The sequence below is a fragment of the Miniopterus natalensis genome, chromosome 12 (assembly GCF_054644295.1).
Source record: "Miniopterus natalensis isolate mMinNat1 chromosome 12, mMinNat1.hap1, whole genome shotgun sequence".
Classification (NCBI taxonomy): domain Eukaryota; kingdom Metazoa; phylum Chordata; class Mammalia; order Chiroptera; family Miniopteridae; genus Miniopterus; species Miniopterus natalensis.
In genome coordinates, this window is record NC_142092.1 from 74,259,634 (window position 1) to 74,277,584 (window position 17,951).

A 17,951-nucleotide genomic window follows, 5' to 3' on the forward strand; every position below is an offset into this window, starting at 1 on the left:
ACCCTCACCTCCTGTCCAAGCAGGCAGGGGCTGTCACTGCCCTGGGCAGGTCTGCAGGTGGCCCATTCCAGCCCTGCCAGCTCCCCCCCCCCCCCCCCCCAAAGATGCTGAGCCAGGGAACATTCTAACAGGGCAGGAGTGGACCATGAATAACTCTGGCTCCAAAGAGTGGGACCTGTCCCATTGTGGGTCTGTGAGAATGTAGGGCCCGGGGCAAGTTCATGAGTACTGTTCTCAGGCCCACATTCATGGGCTCCACAAGGATGGTTGACCTCACAGGTTGTGGCCTAAGGGAAGTCCCTACATATTAGCTTACCCAGTGACTGCTGTCCCAGTGCCCCCTGCTCCCCAACCAGAGGTTCAAAACTCTAGGAACACTGGCCCTGGCCGGGTAGCTCAGTTGGTTAGAGCACTATCCCTATAACCAAGGTTGGGGGTTCAATTCCTGGTCAGGGCACAAGAATCAGCCAAGGAATGCATAAGTAAGAGGAATAACAAATTAGTGTTTCTTCCACTCCCTTCCTCTCTCTCAAAATTATTAAAAAAAACCAAAACAACTACTATAGGAACAGAAATTGGGTAAAGGGAGGTTTTTGGGACTGGGAGGGGGGTGCCCAGCCTGCCCACCCCTGGAGGGAGGGGCAGCTCCAGTATCAGAGCCTTTCCCCTGGCTACTGGTGGGGGTGGGGTGCGGCTGGGTGCTAATGGCAGCTGGAGGCTGGCAGAACATGGACACACCCCTGCCCTCAGAGCTGGGCACCTCCATGTATTCCTGGGAGCAATCGCCCAGCCCTGGCCTAGATAGACTGGGACAAATATGCAAGGCAGTGGCCATGCTGGCCCAACCTGGACAGCACATGGCTCTCCTGGGTTTGGCCTGTTGGGAAGTCCTCCTACCCCAGAAGGCAGCCTCCCTTCTGGGAATAAAGGCTCTTTGGCCCAATGTGAGAGCACCGGCCTTTCCCACCAACCCATGGTGACCAGGGGCAAAGAGGGGCCTGCAGGCAAGTCCCAGCTGGCCACCCTGGGAGCCGAGCAGCAGGAAGCAGCACACAGACAAGCAGTAAAACAGGAGAGCTTTATGGATGGGAGCTGAGTGTGGAAGGAGAAAGGACATTCTGGCTCCGGCTGGGGCGCGCCCCGGCAGGTGCGACGCTGGACACCACGCCCGGGAGGCGCCAGCACTGCCCATTGTCAGCAGATGGGCCCAGAAGCCGGGGCCAGCGGAGCGCAGCCGGGTGGAGCCCCGCAGGAAGCCGGCCGCCCGCATGCGGTGGGCGGTGACCCGGGCGTCCGCCTTTGTAAACAGCCTCGCCGGCCTCCTGGGCCTTAGTCCCTCCCTGAGAAGCAATGCGGCCGGCGGCAGCGGCCCACTCTGCAGGGGGGCCCAGCGCCCCAGACGAGCAGGGAGTGCGCCCGGCAGCAGCGGGTCTAAAGCTCCTCGTAGTCCCCGCCCCCGCGGAGGTGGCCGCCTGGGGACGCGCCCCCCAGGAAGGCCTCCAGCTCGTCCACCGCCCTCCGGCCCCGCCGCCGCCGGTCCTCGCGGGCCTCCTCCTTGTCCTTGCTCCGCTTGTGCCGGCTCTTCTTCCGCGCGGCCTTGTCGTCCTCCTGGGGGCGCAGCCGGCGTCACTGCTGGGCCGCGCCCCGCCCCTGCCTCTCCCCCCCCCCACCCCGCCTGGACCCGCCTTACCCTCCCCCGCCGGCCCGGACCACCCCCCCTCCCATACCTCTTTGTCCTTCTTCTTCTTCTTCTTCTTCTCCCGGGAGGGAGCCTTGTCCTTTTCTGCAGGGTGGACCCTCGTCAGCGCCCCATCCCAGCCTCGGGGCCCGCACCCGCTGCCCCCCAGCCTGGACGGCGGGGACCGCAGTGCACTCTCTGACAGGCACACCCTCCACCTGCAGGGCGAGCCTGGGAGGCCCTGTCCTCTCCATCCTGGGACATGTCCCAGGCGATACTTTCAGCTGGGTGAAGGGCAGGGACACGGACAGGGCCGGGGCCATGCCAGTGTTTCCACCGAGGGCCGCAGGCCAGGCCAGCCCGGGTCCGGGATGTGTTCAGAGCACAGCTACACCCCAAGCAGGGCTGAGACCTGGGGTAGGGCTTTTCGGGGAACCTGTAGGGTGGCTCTGCTGCTCTAAGGACCCCCTGGGTATAAGGGACAGGTAGGGGATCAGAAATGTGCCCTGTGGCCCAGGGACCCCAGGGTGAGGACTATGCCTCAGGCCCCCAGCTACCTTCACTGCTGCTCGCCTTGTGGCCGGTCTCCTCCAGCCCCAAGCCAAAGAGATCTGCATCACTCTTCACTCTGAAGGAGGGGGCTGGAGGTTTGGGGGGCAGGGGTGCCTGGGCAGGGCCCGTGTCCTCGTCGGTCACATCGGAGAGATCCTCTCGCACTGGGAACTCATCCTGGAGGAGCAGGCAGGTGGGGCGGCCGTGTCACCTGGATAGTTGGGCTCCACCATTTCCTGGGCAGGTGACAAGCTTCCTAGAGGGGCCCCCACACCTGATCCAGGGTCAGAGGGATGGCAGTGCCTGAGTGTGGCAGCCAGGATGCCAAAGCCCCTCCCCTCTGTCACCACACTGGGCCAACAGGCTCTGGGGACGGGCCACATGGCTGACCTCGAGCTCTGGCATTGCTGAGATATTTCCCAGCACTTGGAGCTTTTACCCCTTCCCACGATGCTGTCCCAGATGTGTCCTCGGGGCTCTCACCGCTCTCCGTGGAGTGTCCGGGTCACTTTCAAAGTCGGGGTCATCCATGACGAAGGACAACATCTGGGCAGCAATGGGCCCCTCAGGGTCACTCTCTGATGACGCTGCTGGTTCCTCCTTCCCATCCCTGTGCCCTTGAGAGGTGCCCTCAGTGAGGGGCCGGCAGGGCTCTGTTGTCCTGGGAGCTGCACTCCTGTGTGGCCTCAGAGCCTTCGTGGAGGACCTTCAGAACAAGGAGGTGTCAGGGGGCCTGTCTGCCCCTCCTCCTGGGCCCCTCCCCCAGGGACCCCCACATACTGTTTGGTCTCTGGCTCAGAGCACTTCTGGGGGGCCAGGGCAGCAGCCTTGGGGTGTCCTGCAGCCTCCTCACTGGAAAAAGTGACGCTCTCCCTGGGGACAGGACTGGCGGGCAGCAGGGGCCTGTGGGGCGGCTTATCTTCGAGGTCCAGGTCATCCTGGAAACCTGCCACCATTGGGTTCCCTCCCAGGGCCTCCCCGTCACTGCAAAGGAGGGGCAGGGAGGTCAGAGGTCGTGAGGGGGTAGTGGGCATCTGGCTCCCCACCCTGAGCTCGGGAACCTCCAGCAACCACAGGCTGCTCCCTGTGTTCCACAGGGACAGATCGGGGAGAAGAGCCTACTCCAGGGCCATCTCTGGGGCTGCTCTGTGGGGGCCCCACTGCTGTGGCAGCAGCAGCAGAGAGGCCTGCAGGAGGGCGTGAGGTGGGTCCAAGGAGAGGGATGGGATGCTGCCCGAACAGCAGAAGCCACAGGAGGGTCTGTTGTTTCCTGCAGGGTGTGGGGTGTAGGGTGAGGGCTGGCAGGTGGTGTAGGGCACTCAGGAAGGAGTGTGGTGCTGGCTTCATCTTGTCACTGTGCATCCTTTTAGAGGGACATGGTGATGCTACTGGAGATGCTTGGAGTGGGTCTGGGGGGGGGGGGGGAGCGGGCAGGGCCGAGGGCCAAGGACAGCTGCTGCCTGAGAGGTGCCCTTGAGGGTACAGGTCTGTGGCTCACAGAAGGCCTGGCCCCACCCTTACCTGTCACTGTCCCGAGGGACCTCGGTCTCAACGGTCCTCTCATCTTTCGGGGGTGCTACGTCATCCAGGAAGCTGTGGTCAAGGCCATCCCCAGGGACAAACTCCTCCACGTCCTGGACTTTTGCTGGGGCCTCTGCAGCTGGGACTTGATCTGTGCCTGCAGGGCCAGGACACAAGCAGGGGTTGATGTGTGACCAGGCTGTCAAGCTGCCCACCCAGAAGGAAAGGGACCCCATCCAGTCTGAGGAGCTTACAGGGCCAGGGCGACGGTGTCACCACTTGGGCCACCCACACCTCCTGAGGGACCACCCTGGGGCCTACCTGGGGGGGAAGGGGCCACCTCGGCAGCTGTTGAGGTCCCAAACAGCCGGGAAATGATGCTGCGTCTCGGGGCCGGAGCGGGGGCCACAGGGTGTGCCGGGGGTAGTGGAGCCTCTGAGGGGGATGGTGGGGAGGGGCAGGCTGAGGGGGTGTGGACGGGTGGCTGTGGGGCTGGCTGGGGTGTACTGGGGCTGGAGCTCCCCGTGGATATGGCGCTCACAGGTACCACAGGTGACTGGGAGCCTGAGGACGGGCTCTGCCCATTGGCTGCCAGTGGGGATGCGTGGCCACGGCTTCGCGCCTCCATCATCTCAAGGAAGCTGGGGGGACACAGGACAGGAGTGAGACACCTGCCTTCATCTCCTCGTCTTCAGTGCCAGGTATCCCTGTCCTCAGGCTCAGCTTCTCAAACCCCGACATCAAGCAGAGTATCCCTGGGAGAAGGGGAGGGGCTGACAGGCCAGCATTGCCCCTCCCCACCCATGCCCTGCGCCCATGTGTGCAGATGGCAGGACTGAACCCAAGACAAGTCCCACTGTCTGCAGGCTGAGGACCACCGTGCTCTTGTTTGAAGGGGGACTTTCACAGTCTCTGCTTGCAAGCTGGGGACTGGGAGGTGGTGTCTAGGCTGGCCACCCTAACCCTTAGGTTGGACTTTGGGGTTGGGGTCTGGTGCAGGCCAAGAGTGGAGTCCAGCCTCTGGCCCCACAGCAGGAAGCTGGTTCAGTCCTCAGCCAGGCCAGCCCCTATCTCCTATGGATATGGCATGGGGACAGCTGCCAAACCCCCAACTTTCCAGAGGCTCAGTCCTGGGTGGCAGGGTGCCAATGCTGTCTCCCCAGGGGACAATGTGCTAGCGGTGCTGGGTGCCCAAGCTCGGTCAAAGTAAACCCTATAGCAGCAGAGCAGCTATTGTAGGGCGGGGCCCCCTCAAGGTGGACATGCCCTCTTGTTTCCAGAGCCAACAGCCAGATCTGGCTCTGGGAAGTCCGTTGGGGACAGACTCCTGCTGGGGAAAGTAGGGTGCAAGGGTCCTGCTTGGGCTGCAGCCAGAACCAGGGACGAGGGCCGTGAGCACAGATGGGCCTGACCTTCAGGCCAGTTCCGCACCTGCCGCCCTGAAACACAAGCATCCTCCCCTGCACTGTGGAGGGCGGACAGGCTGCCACCAGCTCTGGGGAATCCAGGACCCTGACAGAGCAGGGGTGCTGCTCCCCACCCACTCAGCCATCCTGATAGAGATGCACAGGCTGCTCAGCCCACAGGCAGGGCCCCTCTACCTCTGCTGTCAAAGACCAGAAGGTTCCATCCCTGCCCCATGAACCCCAACATCAAGGAGCTCTCTGAAGACCCTCCTCTACGCTGGTCTCAACCTGGAAAACCAGGCTCAAAACAGGGATGGCAGCCTCAGCCAGAACATGCCAGGGTGGCTAGTGTCCCTGGGGCCTCCGGTAGCGTGCTGCCTGGCCAGTGGCACCTAGCACCACACACCAAGCAGCCAACAGGTGAGGTTGCTCTGGGCAGAGGCAGGTGCAGCGCCAGCAGCTGCCCACTTGTGTGCCCATCCCCATGGCCAGGTGGCTGTGTGGGCGGCAGCAGAGCAGCCATCTCTGGTGAACTGACAGTCCCCAGTTACACCCATCAGCTCAGAGGTATGGTGGGTCCTGGCAGGACAATTAAAAAGGCTAGAGCCCAAGAAGCGTGGTGGCCAGGGGTGGCAGGGTCTCAAAGTATCCACTGTCCCGTCCTCAGGAGCACCTGGAGGAGCCGGGAAGCTCTTCCAGAAGTCAGGTGGATCCCACTGAAAATCTAATCCACTTGTGCTAGATGAGGGCTTGTTTTACTGTATTTCATTACCGACATTAATAGAGAACCTGACCCAGGAACAGAGGGGCTGAAGGCTTGGGGCACGGCAGGGCCACCCTCACCCCCTTCCTGTGGGACCTGCACTCCATTACCCGGATTTTTGGAGCTGCACACATCACCCAGGCCAACAGGTCTGCAAGAACGGTGGCACTGTCCCTCCTGTCTCACCAACATAGACCCAGGCAGGGTGCTGACCCTGCATGGGCCCAGCCTCAGGGCCCCCTGGGTGGCGTACATGCCGTAGTTCTGGTCCTCAGTCTCCTGCTGCACCGATAGCTCCTCCAGTGTGGCATCGATGTCCAGCTGGTTCGTCTCCAGCTGCCGCAGCAGCGTCTCTCTCTGCGGGGAGGAAGCAGAAACCTGAGCAGACGCCGCTGCAGTGACCACCCCTCTCCAGCCTCACTCACCCCACTCATGGCCAGTGCAGCACCTGGGAGGGCAGGGCAGGGCTCACCTGGAGCTGCAGGAACGGGATATTAAAGAACTTGTGAAGGTACTTCAGGCCAAAGCTGTTCTTCATGGAGGACTCGGCGTAGCGGAAGTAGGAGGAGCCCGGTGGTCTGTTAGTGGGAAGACCAGTGAGGCACCTGGTGCGGTGGGTCGAGGATGTCCCCGGGCCAGGCTGCCTGTTTGCCCCCGCCACCTGAGGTGCCTTCTGCAGGTCACTGCCCCTGGTCCCTGGGCCTAGACCTAAGCCTCGGTGGCTCTGCTTAGCCATGTGCCTACAGAGTACTGCCTGCACTGGGAACTGCACCCACCCCTCATCCGCCTGCTTGGTGCCAGGAAGGCAGCTGCCACCCTTGGCCCTCAGTCCCCATTCCCTTTGCAGAGTGGTCCTACCCTCCCTCCATCCCACGGGTCCCCCTCGGCTCCATGGCCCCAGGCCCTCTTCCCAGGCCTCCTCAGCAGGCTCCCTGATGGCGCCCACCTGTCCAGGCTGTCGATGAGGTCACGCACGTCGTCGGGAAGGATGACACGGTGTTCACCCATGTCCCGGTAGTTCCCCAGCACGCACACTGGCACATGGGTCGGCACCTTTGGGAGCTCCCGCAGAATGTAGCTGAAGGTCCTTCAGAGGCACATGTGAAGAGACACACCTGAGTTTCAGCTCCGAAACCCCTGCCCCAGTCTAGTGTGTGCCCTTGACCCACAGGCATCCCCTGGAGTGCAGAGCACAGTGCATGCCCGTGGACCCCCCCCCCCCCCCCAGTGCCCACTGCCTGCCTTCCTCGGGGTTCAGGGTATCTCCAACCCACAAAACAGCCTTTGGTTTTGCCTATTTTTAGCTGCTCATGAGTCTCCTTCCTGCACGTGTCCTTCTGCAACTTTTGTACATCACGGGGCTCATGGCGCTCTCTGAGGTGTCCCTTCTGCTGGCTCAGGGCTCTGCTCTGCAGTAATGTGGGGGTTTTGCAGTCCCCTGGCACAGGGCCACGCCACCTGTGGGGCTGATGGTTGTCTCGCCTGACAGGGTTGTCACATGAGGAATAACTAATGGAAGTGTGACAAAGCTCCCAGATCCAGAGGAAGCCGGCACAGAGCAGGAAAAGTACAGTGTGCACCATGTTTGGAGCCTGGTTCTATTTCTTTTACTCACACATACTTTACACTGTTAAAGGGCCAACGGTGCCCCTGCCCTCCTGCTTGGGGATGCCCGTGCATGCAGCCACGCCTTGCTCCGGCCACAGGGCCCACTTGAAAACGCTGGCCGACTCAGTGTCCTCTGTCCTCTGGCACAGCAGGGCTCCAGGCCCTCACAAGCAACGCCTGAGCCGAGCATGCTGGTGTTCAGGGTCCCAGCTGTCTGACCACACCTAAGCCCCCCTCCTGGCACAGCTGCCTGCTGGACCCGGGTCTCACAGCCTCATGGACATGTGCCTGCCGTTACTTCCCCATCCCCCTGGCCTGTACACTGGCACACAGGCACAGGCAGCCCCAGCCGGCCCACCCCAGCTCTTCAGAATGCTCTTCCTGCACTGAAGGTCACTACTTGTCCAACGAAGCTCAAGGACACTTCAGTGATGTGGAGATGGCCACTGTCCATGCGCAAACCCACAGGAAAGCTACCTGTCTCCCTGGGCTCACTGGCCCCCTGCAGTGTCCACGGGAGGCGCTGGTCTTCCCTGAGGAGTGGAGCGCGCTCCTGCTTTTCCTGCAAGGTGCTTGGGACTCCACCCCCCTGCTCCACGCATGTCTCCATCGTCCTGCCTGCTGCACCCAATGGCTGTCCTGTGTGTGCTGTCAGGGCACACCTGACCCCTAGGACCCCAGTCACTGCTGGGCACTTGTGGGAGACGGATGCAGCCCAGCAGGCACCCACACAGGTGTATGGGTGAGATCCAGCACTGCAGGAAAGGTTTGCAGGATGCTCAGAAGAGCTGGGCTGGGCACCACCGTGGCTCCATGCAGAGGCTCTGGGAGCTAGAGCCCAGCACCTCACCCTTGCCCCCGCACCTCCCTACTGCTGATCCTGCTCTGGAGCCTCTCACTGAGATGGAACTTTGCTGTGCATCCTCCTAGTACAAGTCAAAGAATGGGGGCCTTCTGGGAGTATCCAATAAAAGCGCCACTTGATTCCGCAAAATTTTAGATGGTGTCTTCAGGAAAGGCTGTGGTGCTGTGCAAGGTGCACCTTGCCCCCAACCCTGAGCCAGCCTGTGAACACGCCCCCCCTGGCCTCAGGTGCACACCTGCAGGCACCCAAACGTCTAGGCTGGGGGTTCTGTGTGGCTGAACCACCACCGTGCACAGCCCATGGCTGGCCCTGGAGAAGCATTTGGCACCGGTGTTGAGGCTGGTGTGACCACCACTGGCTGGACCCACAGAATGTCCCTTGGGTGGGGTGGTGCTGGAGTGGCGAGGGTGCCCAGCCTGCCCCTTACCACTGCTTGGTGATGTCGAACATCATCACCACCCCATTGCAGTTCTTGTACACATCCAGGAACTCGGCATCCAGGGCCATCTCAGACTCTGCCTGAGGACGGGAGGGGATTGGGCGTAAGAGATGGTGCTGTGGGCAGAATCCCACAGGTGTGAGCCCACAGCTCCCAGAAGAGGCTGAACAAGACTTTTACACAGAAAAGATAATAGCTATTTTCACTTTGGAAAATATATGTAAACTCAAGATTACCTAGTACGGGGTCGGAAAACTGCCTCAAAGGGTCTGGCAATAACTACTTCAGACTCTGGGGCTATTGTGACTGGCCCCACTGGGACCTGGGTGGGGTCTTCTCCACTGGCCACTAGCAGGACCCCGCTCTCATGGTCCCAACTTTCTGCCATCCAGGAGGAGTGCTGGGGCGCCCATCACCCCACGGCAAGGTATGCATTCCAACACCGAGGACGCATTTGCAGAGAACCTTCTAGAGCACACAGACCAGAGCGGCTGCTGTGCTGGGGACGGGCAACACGCCACACAAATGGGCCAGGCGGTCACTTAACCTTTCCGCCACGAAGGGGAACAGGGAGGCTGCCCGTGTCCTGAGGCCGCCTGCGGACAGCAGGACAGGGAAGGGCCCTTGGAAGCAACAGAAAAGCTGCCCCAGAACAGAGAGCAATAGTCCACCCAACTCCTGTGTGACAAGGGAGGTAGCCACATGACAGCCCACTAGAAGCCATGCTCACGCCCACATGTGCCCAGGCCACAACATGAAGGCACGCCCTGTGCTTTTAAGACCTGAGGCCTCTGTGACAGGGATATAGACTTTGGCCAGTTCACGTAAGTCCCTCTCAGGTCACTGGAACTCCACATAGTGTCTGACGGGGTCACTGACATGGGGCAGTGGCTCTGGTGGGCCCAGCCACCCCAATGTGACAATGGGCAACAGGTCCTGAGAGCAGCTGGGAGGGACAGGCAGGCAGAGGAGTCCGAAGAGTGGTGCCCGCATCCCCCGCCCCCTGAGGACTGCAAGGCAGGATCCTGCCTACCTCCTGGGGGTCATTCTCCATCTTCAAGCCATCGCCTCGCTTTTTGCATTTTCCTGATTAAATAACACAAAAGTCACCAGGTGGACTCTCTACGTCTAAGGATGGCCAGAGGCAGGAGCGTCCCTTCCCCATGCCCCACTCCCCAGCCCCACCTTCAGCAAATGCCATGATGACTGGAGACCCCAGAAGCCCAGCCCCTACTCAGCGAGCACTGTAGCAGCCCTGAGGCAGCAAGATGAGGCCGGGATCCCAGTGAGGCCTCCTTGGCAGCTCCGCCTGCCCCAGCCTAGCCCGGAGAAAGGCCCTAACGAGCTGCTGACAGCTAGGCCTGGCCTTGAAGGCACCGGGCAGGCCCAGGGGCACAGCGAGCTGCCTGTGAGACCGCCCTGATGCCCCTACCAGGCTCGGCTTCGAATGCGGGCACTTCCTTCCAGGACCGACCAGCTCCCAGCCCAGAGGGGCTGCCTTCAAGTCCATAGAGGCTCCCTGAGTTAGTGCTGAGGGGGACAGCTAGACAGGGCCGAGAAGGCCCATGGAGCCAGAGCTGGGCGCTGGTGGCTCCCAAGTGGCCCAGAGCTCCCCCCCTACAGCTGAGAGACACTGAGGGGGTAGGACTGTTCTCACTGGGATTCCACGTCCCCCAGACACAGTGCAGCAGGCTGGACAAAGCTAATCCCCCCAGAACAAACGGGTTCATGTACTAAAAACCAACCTCTGCCTCTTTTCACAGCTTCTCCCTGAGCCCTCACCTGCTGACCCAATCCAACAGGCAGCAGGCTGGGCTGGCAGACAGAAGGCTGTTTCCTTCAGCTCAAAACAGTTCTCACCCCACTGCCCAGGTTCGGGTTCCGTGGGTGAAACAGTCGTTTAAACAGCACAGAACTTGGTCCCTGATGGGTTCTTGCTGTGCACACCTCCCGTCCACCACAGATGCAGGGGCGCTGGCCCAGGACCCAGACACTAAACAGAAGATTAGCACCAACCCAGATCTCCAACAGGCAGGGCTCCGAGAAGATGCTGATGGTCACCCCACCATCTGAGGTGGGCAGAGCTGACACTGAGTCTGACAGGAACCCACACAGGACAAGGGCACACCAACGAGCTGGGCGCAGGAAGGGAGGAAGGAGGGCTCGTCTAGTTACTGGATGAACGGAATGCGAAAGGGAAAAGTACTTGATATAAAGACACAACTTACCTTTGTCAACTACATCCCAGACCTCAACTTTTACGATGTCATCGGTGGCTAAAAGAGGAAAAGAAGATTAGTACCCAAGTGACCCTCTAGTGTATAAAGATGGGGTCCTAGGGGCTGTCCAGGCACCACTGGAGACATAGGCCTCTCCCTGGGCACCATCCAAGGACCTCTGCCCAGAAGTCTACCCGTGCTGTGGCCTGGGACACTCCCTCCCTAGGTGGCAGGGAGGCCACCCACCCTCCACCCCAAGGATTCTGAGAACCTTAGTGCACCCACCCCTGCTAGCCTCATCCAGACTGGGAAAGGGGTGCCAAGGGTGGGGTGGGTGGTCTTGGCTAGGAAGCAGAGCCACGCCCAGCCCCTGCAGTGGACGTGGCCTGGATGTGGCTAAGTGGGACTCAACTGCTACAAAGGCCTGTGTGTCCTGCTGCGGAGCCACTATTTTTTCATTGAAAAGCATGGTTCCCAAACACCCAGAGCAGCCCCTCCGCCTCCTGGAAGCAGCTGGCCACTCTAGCCATGCCCAGGAGGCCACCAGGTATGCTGTCCATCAAGTCCTTTCGGGGACAGGGACTTTCAAACCCTGAAGAAAAGACCTGGGGCTATGACTGAGGGTCCCCCTGCTGGTGGAGCCAACGGCAGCTGCGACCACTGGAGGGCCTGGCCCTAGGATGTGCCCCGTGTCAAGCCAGACCTTTTGCCTTTCCAAGGTATCCAGGCTCAAGGGTGGCGCTTTGGACCCAGCTCCCCCCGAGGAGCCCCTGCCGCCTTGTCTACTTCTCTGGGAGGCGATTTCGGTGTCCCAAAAGTGACTTTCATGAGAGCCATGACAGCCCCTCTGAGGTGATGGGGTTTGCACACATGTACAGTTTCCATGACAACACCATGCTGAGGAAGATGCTTCCAAGGAACCAACGCCAAGGAAGGGCAATGGAATGCAAGCCCCCACCCTGCAAGGGGCAGCTGCTGGCCCTCCCCGTCCCACTCCCCGCCGCCCTCACTTTTGTAGTTCCAGTGGATGCTGGTGACCTGGATCTCCTGCGTGGGGATGTACTCCTCCACAAACTTCTTGCCCTGCAGCCGGTGCCACAGTGCGGTCTTGCCCGTGTTCCTGTCTCCTCGGATCACTATCTTCACTGGCAGGAGGGAGAAAGGGCAGATCAGGTAAACAAACCAACCCAAAGCAAACTTTCACTTCACCATGGTCCGTGCCCACACACACTTTCTTCTGCACCGACCCTGGGCCAAGTGGTCGGCCAGCTGGGAGGGTCCAAGGGCCAGGGATGGGCTGGCAGACAAGGACATGAGAGCCTACGGGTCCACTTGGTGCCCATGGCGGCCGGGCCTCTGCTCTCTCTCCCTGCTGCTCAGCAGAGGATCTGGGAGGCCTTTTCTCCTGGGCTGACACAATGATACCTGCTCAGACCTTGTACTCACAGGAAAGCATCTCCCCTAGACTGGACTTGGGTTGGGCTCACAGGGTCAGGGTCAGAGTCAAGGTTGGGCTGCTGAAGTCGGGCAGGGCAATTTCCTAGATCCCAATGGTTTGCTGTTAACCTACTTTTCCTCGGCTCTGTATTTTTAGTGCAAAATTCTGCAGAGTGCCAGGCCTCTGAAGACCACACGTGTGTATGTGGGGGGGGGTTACAGGAGAAAGCCTGTGCTCTAGTTTGCTCCCTCAACAACTATTTACAGTGGCCTGTGTGTCAGGCGGGGAAGCGGGACAGAGCAGGGTAGGGGACATGATCCACGTGCTGGTGGGATAAGCAGGGACGGAGCAGTGCAGGGGCCAGAGCCTACAGCTCCACGCAGGAGTGTGGACTTCCCGCTGCCTCCAGGGTTCAGCGCCAGGGTGCCCCGAGCTGGCTTGTTCTGGGAAGACACCCAAGGAGGGTGATCAGGAGTGCCTCGCAGAGCCTAGGAGGCAGCAAGTACCAGGATGAGGCTGGGAGTGGAGCCGACAGGTGCTTACTCCTCCTGTGCTGCCGCCTACAACCTTGTGTGGCTTGTTTTTTTTGGTTTCGTTTTAAATTATTTTTTTAAATCTTCACCCAAGGATATTGGTTCCTTAGCTTTTTTTGGGGGGGGGGGTGCGAGCGCAGAGAAACATCCATTGCTTTCCTCCCACACTGGGATCGAGCCTGCAACCAAGGTGTGTTCCCTTGGCAGGAATTGAACCCGAGACCCTTCAGTCCTTGAGCCAACGCTTTAACCACTGAGCCACACCAGCCAGGGCTGTGTGGGGTTTCTATTCCCCCTTTGCCTGGTATTTAGAAGATTTGCAATATGTTTCTGTTCTTTGAATGGTAACTCCTAAATTCCTAACATTCATGTTTGTTGTAACAAGGTCTACAGTTAATAAATTTCTGTCTTACTACTCTTAAACAACACCGGGCTTCCGAATGCCGCACTCCCGACCTGCCCCTCTGGTGCGTGACATGTTAACTTCTGGATTTCAGTTTCTCCATCTACGTTCCCATGTTAATCAGCACTGTCTTCAACTGAAACATGCTCAGGCTCCCCCCACACCTGTGGTTCTGCGCTTTCCTGCCCTGGGATCCCACGGCTTCTCTGAGCTCTGTGCCCACCTGCCTAGAGTAACCTTCAGTACTCACTGCAGCAGGAACTGGGCACAGTAAGGTGTCCACCTGGACTGAAACAGCTTAGCCATGTCACTCCTGACCACTGCTCACTCGGTGCTGGGTACAGGCTTGCAGACGGTCCTGGAGGCTACCCATGTTACTGTGAGTGGGTCACCTGCCACCGGCTTCCCCTGAAGGCAGTCTGTCTGCTCTGGTTGCTTCCATAATTTTTCTTTTTCACTCTGATGTTCTGAAAACTTCCAATGATGTGTCCAGCTGCGGATGCTTTTAAAACTCTGGACTCGGGCAACTTGCAGTTTCATGAATTATGGGAAAACCTTCAGTCTTTTCTTCACCCATGGCCTCTTCTCCACCCTCACTGATCTTCCCACCAACGCTTATACCCGACAGACATGTTTCAGGCCTGCTGCTAACCCCATGTTTGCGTCTCTCTTCAGAGTGAGTATGTTGCTCTTTATTTTGATGACCGTGTGTTCATTTCTGGAGGGTCTCCTCCAAACGCCACTTACCTGCTCAGTCTCGATGTAATCTTAGAGTTTCCTTTTTTACCCTCGCCAATTTTAAAACATACTTGTTTTTTATTTTCTTTCAGTTTTCGAGAACAAAGTTTTACTTTCTCCTGAAGTGAAATCTTTTTAAAATCTGACATTTACTCATTTTACAAGTTAATTCAAAAAAACCCTAGAATGTTGGAAATAAATAAGTAACTAGCCCCTCCTTTTAGGTTAAAAGTCAAGTCAATCTCAGAACCTTAGACACTGGCTCAAATAAGCTGAGCAAGTGACTCACCTGGAAAACCTTTAATTAAGAGTCACCCAAAAGTGATAAGAGCAGCCCTTTACTTAAGAAGCACGTGGCAAACTAGCTGTTTTACTAGCAGATGGTTAACTTTCCATTTCTATTCTCAGCTTCCTGAGCGAAGACACAATGCAGAACATGGCTCGACTGCAGGACCTGTGAGTCTTTTTACCCTGATTCAATATTAACTCACTCGTCCCCACAAATTTCCTGATGGCGATAGTTCTCTTTCATACAGAAACAGCAGTGTACGGCTCATCTCAGACACAAACGTGCAGGCACCCTGCAGAGACGTGGGTTTAGACGCTCACAATGCCCTTTTGCTGAGCTACTGTCATCTCAAGGTCCCCAGCTCCTGGGCAGCCCAGCCCATTCCCAACACAGAGGTCGCTTTTCTGCTCAGAGCCCTTCAAAGTTCTCATTCACAAAGTCCCTAGGGTGGCCTGAAGGCTTGGTCCTGTGCTCCTCTCCCTACCTTGCTGCACTGCGACCTGGCCCAGAACACACCTACCTTCTGTGCCTTCCCTGCCACCCTCCAGCCCCACTAGGCTGGCTCTGTCCTCCATCTCAAGCCCAAACGCCACCCCAACTCTCACGGTGCTCTGTCTGGTTTCCGTGGTTCTCCGTCTTCGAGACAGGCTCCACGGTCACTCATTCCCTGTGTTCACTGTGTGCCCTGTCCTCCCCCCAGAATGCAAGACCCACAAGGCAGAGATCCATGTCTGGTTTTCACTGATGAACACAATAAATATTTGCTGAATAAATGAACCAGAGAAGGAAAACCCATAAAGGAACACGTGGCCTGCCACGGACAGCGAAGGCTCGGCGATGTGCAAACTGGCCCTACTGGGGCTCTTCCCTAAAGGAAGGGCTCCTTGCCCTGAAACCAACTTTCCACAAGGTCTCTAGTGAGGGAGAATTCAAGTCCATTTTTAAATTCTAGCCCTGTGACCCGGGGCCTGGCTGTGAGGAACACAGTCCTGAGCACGGGCAATCCTGGGCAATCCTGCGAATGGCATTTCCTCACCGGGAAGCTGCCCCTGGTTAAAGCTTCTCCACACACATGGCCGATAAACTGTGTCCAGCTGCCAAAGAAAGAGTGGACCAATTCAATTCAGGTCCCACTGCTTCTTCCCCTCCGATGCAAATGACTTCCAAACACAAACACGGCCCAGGACGCTGGGATGCTGCGCACCTGTGACCAGTCATTTCTCGCCGCCACAGCAGCTTAAAGAAAATGCCTATTTGCCCCAGGAGGACAACATTCTCTAAGAACCATATACTCGGAAGTCGACCCTTAGGTAGAACAATCCCAAACCTGTAGTTATCGTGTTGCTGGTTTGTTGCTCTAGGTAAGATACCTTGGAAAATAAACTAGAAACATTCTATTCTACTGACTAATAAAGGAAATCAAAAGTTTTGAAACTGCATCACTCAACTATAGGAACAACATTCCTCTCGATCTTAATTCAGGTCCAAATCCCAATTTCTCTCATTTAGTTCTGGGAGAGCATAACCTGACCCCAACTACCTGAGGCTGGGGTTTCTTCTCTGGACAACTCCACTGCCCTTTTCCTTCCGCCCATTGGACACCAGGGGGTGTGGCCACCAGGGAGGGCTTTTCAGAAGGCAGACAGTTTCCAGTGTCCAGGTCTAATTTCCAAAGGACTGGAGTTAAGTTTAAAATAATATAGTAAGCGAGAAAATTAAATAAGGGACCCAAGTGTAGGTTTAAAAGATTTGTAAAATATGTATTTTGACTATTATTTTCTTCTCTGAATGAGAAATACATATGAAATTGTGAGTGGAATGCATGAACTGCGACCCCCCTCTAATCCTCATGGAGGACATGTTTTTCATTGATTCTGAAGAGGATAGGAGGGGGGAAGAAACACTCATGTGTGAGAAACATCAACTGGTTGCCTCCCGAATGCACCCCACTGGGACTGGGGAGTGAACCTGCCACCCAGGTAGGTGTCCTTGGCCGGGACCCTTTGGTCCACAGGCCAGTGCTCTAACCACTGAGCCACACTGGCCTGGGCTCTCTCTCCTTTTAAAAAATCCTCACCTGAGAACATGTTCTTCATTGATTCTAGAGAGAGAGGAAAGGAGAGGGAGAGAGAAAGAAGTATGCATGTGAGGGAGAAACATCCATCAGCTGCCTCCCATACACGCCCCCGGCCAGGGTTACCCGTGACCTGGGCACGTGCCTGACCGGGAATCGAACCCGAGACCCTTTGGTGCACAGGACCGAGCTTCAACCAACTGAGCCGCACCGGCCGGGGCAATAACCTCTCTTTTAAACCTGCACAAAGGTCTCTCCAGTTGGTTTCTTGATATCATACATCACCACCAAAACAGGCCATCACAGCCGGGAAGCAAAGAGGGAGGGAGGCCCGCGCCCGCTCCCGAAGCACCGAGGGAAAGCGTCTAAAAGCAGGGGACATAAAAAGCCGTCCAGTGCTGCTAGGAAAAGGCCAGCGAGACGGAAAACTTAAAAGAGGTCAAGAAGTCGGCCAGCCCCGGGGAGCCACACAATCTGCATAATTGATGACGGGACGGGAGCGACCCGGGCTCGGGGCGGCTGCAAACAGCTGCTCCCCCCGCGGGGAGACCGGCCTCCGACCCCGACAAGTCCCGTCCCCGCGCCTCCTGGAGCTGTCTAAACAAGCCCCTTACGGGCTTCTTTTAAAAAAAGATGGGGGGCAGGACTGTGGCGTCGCTGATATTCCGCCTGCAAATCGGAGCCTGCCAAGGAAACGCCAGCGCCCCCGGCCCTGAGCTCTGCCAGTTACGTAACCAGCGCCCCTCCCGGGCCAGGCCGCCCGGGCCTCGGGCGCCGCGGAGCGCAGCGGGCTCGGCGGCCGCGCCACCCGAGCGCAGGGCGCGGGCTCCGGCCTCCCGGGAAGGGCCGCGGGTCGGAGGCCGGAGCCCGCGTCCCCCGCGCCCAAACCGACGCGCTGCGGCCCCGGGCAGGCTCCGCACAGCCTGAAGCGCACGGACAGCGCCCGCCGCGGCCCGCGGCCGGCCAGGCCCCGGGCCGGCCCCTCTCCCGCCCGCCCCGCACTCACTGTTGTACTGCACGCCCTTGGCGAAGCGCCGCTGCAGCGCCTGGTTCATGGACTGCAGCCCGGCGGGGATGTTCTTCTCGCGGCCCGGAGGCGGCTCCGACCCCACCAGCTTCTTGAGGGCGGAAAACATCTTCCCGTCCCGCGTCCGAGCTCGGCGTGGCCCGCGAGCTCAGCAGCAGCGGCGGCGGCGGAGTGGCGCGGGTCGCACCATGCCCCGCGTCCCGGCGACCGGGCTCCCGCTTCGAAGGCCGCGCGGGGGGCTCAGCCGCGGCGACTCTGCTCCGGGTCCCTCGGCCCCCGGCGCGGCCGCTCCGCTCCCGTCAGCGCCGCCATCTTGGCACCGGCTCAGCGGGACGCGCGGCTACGGGGCGCCGCGAGGACCAAGGGAGGGCGGCGGCGCGCACGCGCGAGGCGGGGAG

The 17,951-nt window shown here is 59.0% G+C and overlaps 1 protein-coding gene across 2 annotated transcripts; it reads right to left on the bottom strand.

Moving 5' to 3' along the window:
* Nucleotides 1–1,066: 1,066 nt before the first annotated feature.
* On the bottom strand, nucleotides 1,067–17,806 carry RABL6 (RAB, member RAS oncogene family like 6). Of its 2 annotated transcripts, XM_087823105.1 has the most exons (15): nucleotides 17,533–17,806; nucleotides 12,062–12,196; nucleotides 11,061–11,108; nucleotides 9,866–9,918; nucleotides 8,821–8,912; nucleotides 6,867–7,007; nucleotides 6,393–6,498; nucleotides 6,174–6,277; nucleotides 4,073–4,392; nucleotides 3,752–3,908; nucleotides 3,011–3,214; nucleotides 2,714–2,936; nucleotides 2,236–2,407; nucleotides 1,728–1,783; nucleotides 1,067–1,608 (listed from the first exon to the last, which is right to left on the bottom strand). In XM_087823105.1, the coding sequence occupies exons 1-15, from the start codon at nucleotides 17,660–17,662 to the stop codon at nucleotides 1,432–1,434; spliced, it is 2,118 nt and encodes a 705-aa protein (XP_087679231.1). In that variant the 5' UTR covers nucleotides 17,663–17,806; the 3' UTR covers nucleotides 1,067–1,431. The 2 variants fall into 2 exon arrangements, with proteins under 2 accessions (XP_087679231.1, XP_087679232.1); XM_087823106.1 differs by lacking the exons at nucleotides 1,067–1,608; nucleotides 1,728–1,783; nucleotides 2,236–2,407 and adding an exon at nucleotides 2,419–2,504 and having other exon boundaries at nucleotides 17,533–17,805.
* Between the last annotated feature and the right edge of the window lie 145 nt (nucleotides 17,807–17,951).

What these genes read in the sequence shown, in the direction of transcription:
- RABL6 (XM_087823105.1), bottom strand. Translation starts at nt 17,662, where the DNA reads ATGTTTTCCGCCCTCAAGAAGCTGGTGGGGTCGGAGCCGCCTCCGGGC. An exon ending in TTCGACATCACCAAGCAGTG is followed by an intron (nt 7,008 to 8,820) that starts GTAAGGGGCAGG and finishes GTGCCTCTGAAG; the next exon opens with GACCTTCAGCTACATTCTGC. An exon ending in GTCCCTCGGGACAGTGACAG is followed by an intron (nt 3,215 to 3,751) that starts GTAAGGGTGGGG and finishes CCTCCTTTGCAG; the next exon opens with TGACGGGGAGGCCCTGGGAG.